Source organism: Schistocerca nitens, chromosome 6 (genome assembly GCF_023898315.1).
Source record: "Schistocerca nitens isolate TAMUIC-IGC-003100 chromosome 6, iqSchNite1.1, whole genome shotgun sequence".
In the NCBI taxonomy this organism is placed as follows: Eukaryota; Metazoa; Arthropoda; class Insecta; order Orthoptera; family Acrididae; genus Schistocerca; species Schistocerca nitens.
This window is the reverse complement of record NC_064619.1, coordinates 393697259-393710910: the sequence shown is the minus strand read 5'-3', so window position 1 is coordinate 393710910 and position 13652 is coordinate 393697259. Positions and strand designations below refer to the sequence as shown.

General features: G+C 41.2%; 1 protein-coding gene across 1 annotated transcript in view; it reads right to left on the bottom strand.

Annotated features, from left to right (window-relative positions):
* The window catches only part of LOC126263033 (probable 39S ribosomal protein L24, mitochondrial), a 56959-nt gene extending 48745 nt beyond the window's left edge, over positions 1-8214 (bottom strand). The window contains exon 1 of the mRNA XM_049960001.1: positions 7982-8214. Within this exon, the coding sequence (XP_049815958.1) occupies positions 7982-8077 (96 nt within the window). The 5' untranslated portion in view covers positions 8078-8214. The remainder of the gene's footprint in view (positions 1-7981) is intronic.
* Positions 8215-13652: the final 5438 nt, after the last annotated feature.

Below are 13652 nucleotides of genomic sequence, written 5' to 3'. Positions count from 1 at the left end.
ATACAACAAAAATGCTGACAGTTGAGACATATATAGTTAATACTTTAAACGAGATGAAACCTGAAGTAATTAACACTGGGAAGCCTGGTGTGCTTCTTCTGTAGTTCCTTATTACCTTTCTTAAAATATTCACAATGTCAGTAGGGCTAACTGCCTTCCAATCTCGTTTTGATTTTATTATTTCCATGACTACAGTATCTTGAAGATCACAATGCTTCTACTCTAATTCAGAGCACTACGTTAGGTGGTCACCATCAGATAGTGACAGATGTATTTTACTCTTAAATGCAGTAGACATAGCAGTTTCTATGAGGAATGGTTGGCTCTGAGCACTATGGGACTCAACTGCTGAGGTCATTAGTCCCCTAGAACTTAGAACTAGTTAAACCTAACTAACCTAAGGACATCACAAACATCCATGCCCGAGGCAGGATTCGAACCTGCGACCGTAGCGGTCTTGCGGTTCCAGACTGCAGCGCCTTTAACCGCACGGCCACTTCGGCCGGCTTCTATGAGGAATGTTTCAGTTGACAGCCTTTCATGGGTTTAACTGTTCCTTTAATTACATGTACAACATACTGTCTATAAAATAGCCATCATTCTCAATTGTGCTTTCTTCATGCTTTTAAGTAAAAACATACCCTCACTAATTATGTGTGCTATGTTACAACTATTCTGCGGCACCTCAAGGAAGACTGACCATCTGAAGTCTTTTGGATTGGGTGTTTGGGTTAATGTTAAACCTAAGTCTGGACCAAAGTAAAGTTTGCAACACTAACTGGCAGCTGCAATAGTGCCTCTTGTGGATTGTATAGAATCTAATGTCATAAAATAATGATCCGCATTGTAGCCCAAAGTCTAAGTTAATTTCAAATGTTAGTTTGGTTGTGAGCCAGTGATGGTAATGAAAGTGAATAGAAGAAAATTGGCTTTGGTGACAGGTGAATCTGTGGAGTTGCCCGAGATCTAGGAAGGGAAGCCACCGTTATCGTGGGCCAGTCAAATTAAATATGGTAACAGGTCTGGCAGCTAGTTCACCTCGGGTTTTCCTTCGCTAGTTGTCATTACCCAACTTTGTCCCTACAAAGTGAACTACAAGCACCGCTGCTGTTTCCCAGACTGTATCTGGCTTGCTTAGAATGATGGACATGTTACCTGCACTCCATAAGACTCAATTGGAGCTGTGCTTAATATTATAATATTCCAATACACATGCTAAACAAAGCAGCTGTGCTAGGACTTACAGTAATTTTTAAATCAGGAACTTTCATTATTTGAATAGACAATTTAATCTTTTGTTACAGGATGCTAATTTTCTGATCAATAAATATTTGTTGGCCATAAAGAGAGGGTTATAACATCGGTGATGAGATGGTCCAAGTTTTGATTAGCCAAGCACTAATATGAATAAGAATTTTTTCATTCATGCATAGGCAGCAACGGCTACACCAAAATCAGGAGTTGGTCAATTACATTAATTAGTTTTATGCTGCAGCAGTCACACGTGCTGCTACCCACCCCAGCATTTTAGCCACTTAACAAGAAGCAAGAAGACTAGGCCGTATATAAAAAACTCCTTGCAATGCACTTTCAGGCAAGTGAGTATTAAATGGGATATTATATGTCCAAATTGTCAACAGGACTTTTTGCTTTCTACAAATCCACAGTTATATTACTTGGTTCAAGAGCTGGCTGTCTGACATTCTCTTTATTATATGACCATTTTTCCAACAAAATGCAAGTGGTGGTGGCATAGCTAGAATTTTTACAACCCCAAGTCAGATGCTGAAAGCTATGCATTTTGTATCATAGATTTGTGTGGGCTGAATAGGAAATGTAAATTTGTGTGTGTGTGTGTGTGTGTGTGTGTGTGTGAGAGAGAGAGAGAGAGAGAGAGAGAGAGAGAGAGAGAGAGAGAGAGAGAGAGAGAGAGAGAGAGAGATCATATGTGGAAAATTCAATATGTGATGTAGCGATTATTTAGTGGTGGATAAGGATGTCCACAAGCAAGCCTTAAGACATTCTGAACCCTCCCTGGCTGAAGTGTTACAAACTGTATGTGTATTTGAAATATCACAAGCTACAGAATAAACTTTTTCAGTACTTTTGACTTTTCACATGTGACCCAGCCATAGTCATCGTCATACAGCACAGCAGGTTTCTGTAACGAAGTCTAAAATGGTCTCAGTCATGAATAAGTCCATGTATTTCAATATGGGTGCTCCTTCGTTCAGCCAAGTGCAATTGAAGTTGTGGGCAAATGATTACCATGAGGGGCCACTTTTAGGTTGTGTGCAACAGACAGTCACACGTAAACAGGTCTCTCGAACATTGTTCTTTTGCGTTGTGGCGGACCTGATGGTGAAGAACATTTTTGGCCATGATGCATTTTCAATCTTTGGATTTTTACAGCATAATGAAGTACCCTCAATCAGCTCATCAGTATCCTGTGAAGCCACTGATACGTTCTGTACACAATTTGCACAGTTGCTTGAAACAGGTTTGGTGTAAGCAATAGGCTTTCAGGTCCACATGTCTTAATGACAACATGGAGTCCATGATTTTGCGAAGTTCATCCAATTTCAGTGGCCATTAAATATGAGACTGATTTACATGGATTTGAAATAGAACAGGTATTGTCCACCATTTCCTATAGTCAGTGGGCTTTGTCATGGTAGTGCTTAGGAAGCCTAGCAGCTCTTGTTGTTGCGTGGAGACATACGGCAAACCATTAGTTGTGCAAGCACATACTGGTTCTCATCCCTTGTCCAAATGAACTTTTTTACAACCTTTCAGGAAGAAAACTATTTTCTAAAATCTATCTTGCGAAGGCATATTTTCAATTACTTCTTTAGAAAATCTTGCCTTCTGGTACCTCAGTGCCCCTGCCATATTTGAGAGGTTTCTTACAATGGCTATTGCAGGGACTTGATATTGTGGTCAGTTTTTCCATCATGCACCCAGTGACCAGAATGTCACTGGGTGCATGATGGAAAAACATTTGCACAATCTACATCTCGTTTTTGCAGCCTCTGCACAGAAAGATATCAAGTGTAATTTTTCCAAATACACCTTCTTTCAAGCAGTGGTGAAGAAGGCTTTAGCATACCAAAGAATATGTAGAGACCATTTAGAATATGCCTGTGGCTAAATCCATAAAGACATTCAAGAATTTCCAGAAAAAGCACATTACTATGTATGCTATGTTTATTTTGCAGGTAGCCTCCATAGTCCACCACCTAAATTGTCTCCACTGAAATTGTGTCCCCTTTCAATGGTCAGAAGAATGCTATTTGGCTTTTTAGAAATTAAAATCAGCCCTCTGGTTGACATCTTATCTTATAATTTATCAGTCCCACTTGCCACTGATGTTAGTATCAGGTAATACAACACGACATTGGGGCTGTTGACTCTGATAAGTTAACGGATGGTACAGAGAAGACAATCACATTTACTTCAGCCCAAGAACATAATTCACAAGTCAAACAGGAAATGCTGGCCATCATGTTTGGTTTTCATAAATTTTGCATTTTTTCATATGGTCACAAATTTCCTCTTATTAATGACCACAAACCACACTGATCAATTTTTGAACACAAAACTGCCAGAGCATATAGCAAATTACATTCATCTATGGGCTTTCTCTTTGACAAATGTCCAATATTCTATTCACTACCACACTTCTGCTTGACATTCTAATGTGGATACAGTCTCTCATCTTCCAGTAGATCAGCTCCATGAGCTGGTATACCATTTAAAATAATATATTTTTTGACAACCATGTTGTTTCCACCACCATAGGACACATTTGGAACTATGATTAACATTATAACTGCAAGTGTTCATAATGAAGTAGCCGTGTTTGGACTTAAATGAATTTCAATCGGGTACTTTTATTGTTTGTTTTTGTGGACTAGCGGACAATTTAATTTGTTGTTACACACTGCTAATTTGTTGGCCCTAAAGTGAGGGTTACAACACTAACCGCAGAAGTTTACTAAACAACATGTCAATAGGTTCGTTTGAGCAGTTGCCAGTGGGCTCGTAAGCATGCGCAGAGCTGAATTCGCGTATGAGCAGTGCCTTCTCCCACTTCTGGCTACTTGAAATGTGGCTGTTTGCTGTGAGAGCAGTAGCAGCAAGTAGTCACAGGTTACCCTGAAAAATTTTTCTGGCACGCCAAAGCTGCCAGATCACGCATGCACAGAGCAAGCTGAGTTATAGTGGGGAGGGGGGGGGGGTGTATTCTCCACGTGGCCTGTGTGTATGTTTCATGATATTGCTGTTGTCTCCGTTTAAAGCTCCTATGTCAAATGAAAACAAAACAGATTTCTGTGGCTGCGACCCATGAAGTGAATTAATATACATTCTCATAATCATGAAAGACTAAAACAATTTCGTTTCAATTTTCTAATTTTATATTATTTCCACATTATTAGCAATCAACCATTAATGTCTTAATGAAGCTATTGCTGTCAGTTTTGTGGAGAAATTTGCTTATATTAAATTTTTCCACTGAGGCAGTTAGTTTATTTGAAACGAAGTGTGTCGTTCCGCACTATTGACGATAACAGGTTTGAAGCTGACTAAGCAGGCAAATTTGGTCAGTAGTTTTGAACAAAATATTTTGTTTCAAATATGTTAACAGCTGTAGCAGAATTTTACAAGTCTGTCTTCCATGAAACTGTGTTTTTTTATCACAAGACACTTGTCTAGTACTTCCTTTAGGCCTGAAGTTATTTCTTAATCTGTGTTGTTTACATGATAAATTTATGCAATGCCGTTCTATGCTAAATTGTAGACTGGCAGCATACCGTGTTTTACTGTTTTAACTCCCCACATGGCTTTATATTTATTCCTACAGTAGAATATAAACTGTTGGTTGTACAGTTTCTTAGCCTTGCAGACAACCTTGTTAATTTTTACACATTTTGAAATAGTCATGAAATCTATTGTCCTTTATTCTGTTGTAAGCTACACAAGGAAGCTTTTTTTCCAAGAAATCTGTATTACTTCTTACTATCTTTTTACAGTGCCATGTAGATGTAAACCTGATTGGAAATGATACATAACAATATTGCAGAGTATGAATAAAAAAAAAATCTCTCAAAGTCACCACATAGCAAAATGTTATGGTACTTTGAGCTGTAGAGTCTAGTTTTGAAATGAATAACACGCCAAGAACTGCTTCCTTATTTGCATTCCTTATCTGGGTAGAGCTGATAAAACAATTGCTCCAGGTACAACTCCCTAGGTCCTCTCAACAACATGCCACAGGGCTGCACATGGTCACATGATGCCCCATCAAGCACAAAATTCTACACAAAAATGCGACGAAAAGCATATGAGCAGAGCAAGCATGGGCTGTCTACGTCATCGTAGCTGCGCATGCGCGCTACAGCCTATTGTCTGGTGCTCTCTGGCAACTGCTCAAATGAACCTAATGAGATGTATTTAACAGAACCAGCATACATCAAAAAGAAGTATTTCAATTGAACACACTAAAACTGGCACTCATCAAATGGAGACAACCCAGATCACTGAATGTGATAAACTTATTACTTGTGAAACGTGGTGAAGGATGAACACTTATGGAACTAATGATGCAACGCTTAAATTGAACAGAAAAGTAAAGCAGCATAATTCTGTGTTATTGAGCAGATTCCAAGTGTTTTATGAGATATGAACTCTGTCTATCAGTTATTAATACCTCGCATAGACATTCATCTATAAATTTAAATGGAGCATTCTTGTCTAAATGTACAACATTTAGCTAAACGTACCTAAATAAACTACACACATTTGTCTTAGCAATGATTTTAACACGCTGCAATGGGAATGAGAAACTTGACATCTAACGCAATGATAAACTGTCATGTTACCCCAAGACGTACAATTTATCCCCTTAATGAACATCACAATACTGGATGTAGTTTAAAGAGGACTGACTGAAACACTCAATGTTCTGTGGAGTTCGCCTCAGCAAAGGTGGGAGGTTTGATAATTTTTTTTTGTACCACAGAGCTGCAGCTACATCAACAATGCTTCAAATACATGAAATTTCAGCTGGTGCAATTTCTGTGCTCTCACTAACCAACACTGCTCAGACAGCAGTTTGCAGTTATCACAGGTATGGTGACACCATATTAACTGTGGAAGTTGATGGTCACTAGTATTCTTCTTTTCACATTTTTATGTCTTCACAGTATCATGTTTTCAAAAACTATATTTTTCATTTATCAAACATTTACACATTTTATGAGACATAGGCCTACTAAACTGGTGATCCAAAAGAAAATGATACACTGGTAATTCCTGTAGGTTGGACAAAGTCACTTTGAACAGTTATTTTATTATTAAATGTGTTCTTTTGTGAAACAGCAATTACTTCATCACTATTTCAATACTTCATATAATGGTTGAATTTTGCCACAATACAATACTCTTACAGATGAAGAACTTCTAAGAAATCACTCGACTGACTGAAAAGCAAACTTAGTCCAGTGAGACAATTACTGAGAAGCAGCCCTCGTCACTCTCAAGAAGTCACCATTTAGTTAATTTATACCTCTGTTTCTAGAATATTTCACAAGAGTTTGAACTGTCATCTCTGCAAAATAGTTGTGGTTAAAGGATGATGATCAAGACAAAAGTCAATTGTGTAGCATTCCAACAGACAATTGAGCAATGAAAAAGGTCTCACAATGAAGCCCACTTCCACACTGGTTCACATAATCAGTGATGCAGTACACTTTCATGCATCAGGACTCATGAACAAATAAAATATTCACTACTGACTGCATTCAAATATTCACTTCTGTGCATGTACCCTTTCCACAGCCAACATATCACAGTGGTATGCCTGACTGCGATACCAGGCCCATTTTTGAGGATAGGAGAGCTGTCAGCTTCATTTGATTCATCATAAACGTTTGTGTACAAAGCCAGCAAGTGTTCAACAACGATTAAAACAATGAACAATTACTGTACTTGCCACTTCTCTTCATATGCAACACAATGCATTTAGAAATTTTTTTCTCTAACCTGGACAGACTGTAGAAATAGCCTAAACAAGATAGATGTGCAGTACTTGTGTACAAACAGTTAAACTTATCAAACAGCATCAAAAACATACATTTTAATAAGGAATCCATCAGATACTACTAACAGTATATTCTCAAGTCCAAATAAAAGCCCAACTGCTTCACAGTTTTGCATATACATTTGTGTTAATTGTAATTATTGGCATGTGGTTTACACCACTTTGAGCTGTAAGTCTACTAGATAAACTATGTTGACAATAGTAGCAGCAGAGTAAACTTTTGGCCAACTGAACGGCAACATACAGGGGTAAACAAAAAATGTCTTTATTGCACCTTCATATTTCGCTGGATGCCACAGACATCTACATAGTTCTGCATTAAATGAATTAATCCAAATAAAGTTCCCATTCTCATAACTCCATATTGGCCTACAAAAATTTCGTATACTGTATGAAATTCAAACTTTACAGATAAAGTGCCTCAAAAAAACCAGTAAAACAATGTAATGATTCTGTTATTAACGCAAATAATGTCATCATTTTATAGGTAACCCATGAGCAAACTGTAGGTCAACTAAACCCACCGATACCCCATGGCGACTTCGTCCCACAACGTAATGTGGTGGCGTGTGACGACATACATGCGTAAATATGAAGAGAACACAACTCCGCCAAATAGCTGGTTTCTGTTATTATGACTGTCCTTATACCTGAAGGCGTTATTTTTAAATACGTAATGCGCCAAGGCATGAAGCACATTCATGCGATACTGAAAGTGGTACCGCAACTGTCCAGTCAAACATAATTAATAGCAAGCATATTAGTGGAGGTAGATGCTCTTTCGAGTATAATAAACATTTGTGTGTTTAACGCTGTCAGGCATCCTGACGCATAATAACACGTAAAGATCGAAACGACTAATTGTCAACATATACTCACTTTCTCCATAGCCCTTTTGATGTACGTCTCCGGCAAATTCGAATACTGTTTAGTTAAATCTCCAACTTTACTCAACAGCAACGATGTGAACCTCATTTTCTATGCAGCTTCTGTTCTATCAATAAAATCTAACCAAATTTAAATCACACTCAAGATGTACTCTGCCTCAAATGTAAACAACTAAAATGAGTACGGTACAGCTGGCGTTGGGCTGCAATCGATATATTAAATATGGCGCTAACGTAAACATTAAATAACGCTACAGGTCAATATGTTACGACAGCCTTTATTTGGCATTCATATTCGTTATCTTCGCCAATTCACAATTATTCTATCATATTTCAACTCAATCTACACCTAGGCTCGGTCACAAATCAGGGTATCACAACAACCTGTCAACCTATTTAAGCCGAGAGTCAGTTGTACGGTGTACCGTAGTCATTTTGGCGACTGATGTAATCACATTATCACAATATTTACAATGCAAAAATGACGGATTTTTGCGAGAGGTCACTTCTACAGAATGCGAAATAGAATAGCCATTCAAGTGGCGCCACTGAAGTTGCATGCGTTGCAACATGGAAGGACCAGTATTTCGATATTACTAAACAACTACACCAGCTTACAGAACAATTTGTTGTGCTACAGAGACAAGTATCATGTAACTGCAAAACAAGAACAACTTATCTGGACAAGAAACAAGTAACATCACAGCTGCCGGAAACAGCCAACAGGGGAAATTTGTTGGTTTCACCAGCGGTTTGGCAACAGAATGACGAAGTGCACAAAACCATGTGTGCACCTAATTGATTACAGCAGCCGCCAGTATTCGTGGCAGGCTGTGGAAACCAAAAGGAGTGCCTTCAGATGAGAGGTGAGCACGCCGAGGAAACCGGCATGGTGAATAACTTGTCAAGTTTACTTACTCCATCACAAGCGTTATATGTTAAAGATGTGAGGCCAGGACGCTAATGTCTCATTGATTCATGATCAGTTGTTAGTGTACTTCCAATCAGAGATAGTAGAATTGCAGCCCGGACTTCGCAAATGCTATTAACTGCAGTGAATAAGTCACCAAAAGTGACATACAGAAAGTGTCAAATGGAAGTAGATTTAGGGTTCTGACAGATGTACATTTGTACTAACAGGGATGACAGGGGCCATACTGCAAGCCAACTTCCTGTGCCACATGGTAACAGAAGTACATATCAGCACTAGACAAACTAGGAAAGATGGAAAGGTCGTCATGGGTATCCTAGGAAAAAACACAAATACCATGAGCTACAAATACAGTCTGGTGGTAATGGACGAAAGCGGCAGCAACATGGTGCATATGCTGAAGGTGTCACACACCACAGTGTACCACATTAGGACAGCTTCAAGTCATCCAGCCTTGCAGCAGCCATGAGGGTAGCCCCTTATTGTTTCATAGCAGAAAAAAAACAGAATTTGGTGGTTTGTTAAAGACAAGCATGCTATGTAGATCTGATAGACCATGGGCCTCGCCACTGCACATGGTATAAGAAAGATGGTAATTCGAAGCCTTGTGGCGACTACTGGGTGGTAAACGCCTGTACAGTGCCAGACCAGGACCCATTCCCCAAAATCACGGATTTTACCAATGTTTTGGCAGGAGCGACAATATTTAGCGTTAGTTGACTGCAAGAAGACATATCGTCAGGTACTAGTCATGCAAAATGTTATAACGAAGACAGTAACAACGTCCTTCAGTTTGAGTACACGAGAATGTGGTCCTGCCTATAGAGTGTGGCGCAGACTTGACAGTGGTTTATTGACAAGATGCTAGAGGGATTGCAGTGTTGTTTCATGTACTTGAACGATATATTATTGTTCTCAAAGTCGGAACAGTTGCATGAAGAGCACCTCCAGGCCGTTTTAGAGCGTATCGCCAAATAAAGCAAATATGGAATAGTAATTGATGTGGCGAAGTGCGTGTTCCAACAACAACAGGTGGCATTCCTGGGACACATAGTGTCGGCTGCTGGGATATACTTCCTGAAGGATAAAATAGCCATCATCAAAGAGATACCTCGACCAACTGATTAGCACCAGTTCAGTAGATTTTTAGGAGACACAGATTTCTGTCAACATCTGCAAGGGCAGATGAGCTGTGGGCACCGTTGACAGAAGCACATGCAGGCAGGAAGGTGAGTGCCAGATGGTCACTGCAGTGGACTCCAGAAATACAGAAGGCATTCGACCAAATACAGGTAAACCTGAAAAAGATGATTCTATTGGCGCACCCAGTACCAACAGCTACAGGGATCGACGCCAGTCAGAAAGCAATGCAACGTGAGAAGCCCTCCATCAAAATCTTGAAAATCAATGGCAACCTTTCGGTTTCTTTTCATGTAAGTTCACAGTGACACAGATAAGATGGAGCACTTATGACAGGGAACTGCTAGCGATATACGAAACAGTGAAATATTTCCATCTGTAAGTAGAAGCCAGTGCCTTCACCATTTATATTGACCACAAACCCATCATGTTCGTGTTCAGCAAGCATAAAGACAACTACTCTCCACAGTATTTCCAACAATTAGAGTTCAACACCCAGTTCATGAAGGATTTATATCGTATTAAGAGAGCTGTAAACGTCGTTGCTGATTTCTGGTCAAGCGTGGAAGCCATCTCTCACATGATCGATTATGAACAAGTGGCAGTGGCACAAGGCATGGACCCTCAGCTACAGGCGTATCTGCAGGACATCGCTACAAGACAGCAGCTTAAAAAAGCGTGGTTGGCAGGGGCTAGGGTTAGCATGTGGTGTGACATGTCACAAGATAATCCTAGACCTTTCATTCACGAGGGACAATGGAAGCCGATTTTCACCAGCACCCATGGGATAGCCCACCCAACTGCTAACACAAGTGTGAAACTTCTAATACACCCCTTTACGTGGCCAAGCCTTAAAAATCATTGCTGTAGCTTGTATTATAATAGCCGGCCAGTGAGGCCATGCGGTTCTAGGCGCTTCAGTCTGGAACCGTGTGACTGCTACGATCGCAGGTTCGAATCCTGCCTCGGGCATGGATGTGTGTGATGTCCTTAGGTTAGTTAGGTTTAAGTAGTTCTAAGTTCTAGGGGACTGATGACCACAGATGTTAATTCCCATAGTGCTCAGAGCCATTTGAACCATTTTTGTATTAAAATACACTCCTGGAAATGGAAAAAAGAACACATTGACACCGGTGTGTCAGACCCACCATACTTGCTCCGGACACTGCGAGAGGGCTGTACAAGCAATGATCACACGCACGGCACAGCGGACACACCAGGAACCGCGGTGTTGGCCGTCGAATGGCGCTAGCTGCGCAGCATTTGTGCACCGCCGCCGTCAGTGTCAGCCAGTTTGCCGTGGCATACGGAGCTCCATCGCAGTCTTTAACACTGGTAGCATGCCGCGACAGCGTGGACGTGAACCGTATGTGCAGTTGACGGACTTTGAGCGAGGGCATATAGTGGGCATGCGGGAGGCCGGGTGGACATACCGCCGAATTGCTCAACACGTGGGGCGTGAGGTCTCCACAGTACATCGATGTTGTCGCCAGTGGTCGGCGGAAGGTGCACGTGCCCGTCGACCTGGGACCGGACCGCAGCGACGCACGGATGCACGCCAAGACCGTAGGATCCTACGCAGTGCCGTAGGGGACCGCACCGCCACTTCCCAGCAAATTAGCGACACTGTTGCTCCTGGGGTATCGGCGAGGACCATTCGCAACCGTCTCCATGAAGCTGGGCTACGGTCCCGCACACCGTTAGGCCGTCTTCCGCTCACGCCCCAACATCGTGCAGCCCGCCTCCAGTGGTGTCGCGACAGGTGTGAATGGAGGGACGAATGGAGACGTGTCGTCTTCAGCGATGAGAGTCGCTTCTGCCTTGGTGCCAATGATGGTCGTATGCGTGTTTGGCGCCGTGCAGGTGAGCGCCACAATGAGGACTGCATACGACCGAGGCACACAGGGCCAACACCCGGCATCATGGTGTGGGGAGCGATCTCCTACACTGGCCGTACACCACTGGTGATCGTCGAGGGGACACTGAATAGTGCACGGTACATCCAAACCGTCATCGAACCCATCGTTCTACCATTCCTAGACCGGCAAGGGAACTTGCTGTTCCAACAGGACAATGCACGTCTGCATGTATCCCGTGCCACCCAACGTGCTCTAGAAGGTGTAAGTCAACTACCCTGGCCAGCAAGATCTCCGGATCTGTCCCCCATTGAGCATGTTTGGGACTGGATGAAGCGTCGTCTCACGCGGTCTGCACGTCCAGCACGAACGCTGGTCCAACTGAGGCGCCAGGTGGAAATGGCATGGCAAGCCGTTCCACAGGACTACATCCAGCATCTCTACGATCGTCTCCATGGAAGAATAGCAGCCTGCATTGCTGCGAAAGGTGGATATACACTGTACTAGTGCCGACATTGTGCATGCTCTGTTGCCTGTGTCTATGTGCCTGTGGTTCTGTCAGTGTGATCATGTGATGTATCTGACCCCAGGAATGTGTCAATAAAGTTTCCCCTTCCTGGGACAATGAATTCACGGTGTTCTTATTTCAATTTCCAGGAGTGCAATAAAAAATGATACATAATTAAAATGGAAAAAATTAAAGGTTAGTACAACTGCATTATTAGTAAATGTTCTGCGTGTACGAAATTGTGCTGTTCTTCATTCACTTTACCATTCACCACTTCTTCCTTTTTTGTGTGTGTATCCATCACAATATATATATTGTTTATATGTGTCATCTTCTGAATGCTCTTATACTTCTGTTAATCTTACGAAATAGGACCAAGGACTTTCTCTCCTACATTACAATTGCAGATGCAGGCAGCCGACTCCAAGGACACCAGTGCCTCTCAAGATGAAGGAAATCCTCCCAACTTGACTCCACTTCACTTCAATAAAAATATTTAATACTGTCATTAAGTCTTCTCTTATCCGGAATCACATAGAATACAAAACACTCATGGCATGTCATACTTCCAGCAATGCATCTTAACCATCCTTCTACACACGAGACAGTGAAACAAAATCATGTACAAAGAAAAGTGAATGATATTTCTTGTTCATTTATCTGCGCCTTACCGCGCATTCATAATTAATGTCTTTGGCTACACTTTCGGTCGGTCCTTTCTTCTGTCATTATCGCTGTTTCATTCATTTTTTACATAAATTTTAGCTTTACCATATCTGGAGGGTCTTTCGTCATGTACCTACACAACTGCCCCCACACTGTACATTGACATAGTATGGAAACGTACAGTCTTTTTGCATGTACATATTTATATTTACACTTGCCAATAGGGATCGATGCCCTTTATTTATCGACTTCTCTTTTATTTAATAGAATGGATATGTATGTTTAAGTTCTACAAGAAATTGAAAGATTATATACATAATATGATAGATCATTACAAATCTGAATTTAATGCACTGACAATAATGTTCAGTTTGCTTTGGCCTCAGTGCCGGGTTTTGTGCTTGCGCACTAGCAGGTTTGGTCGCTAAGCACGAGCTGCAAATGGTCAACATGCTAGCTGCTACTGTCAAATGTGCGTGCACTCGTTTTCTTAGAAACGAGATGCAGTATCGAAACCTACGGGCTCTCAGGCAGATGCATAGTGCCCTCTTTGATCATGTTA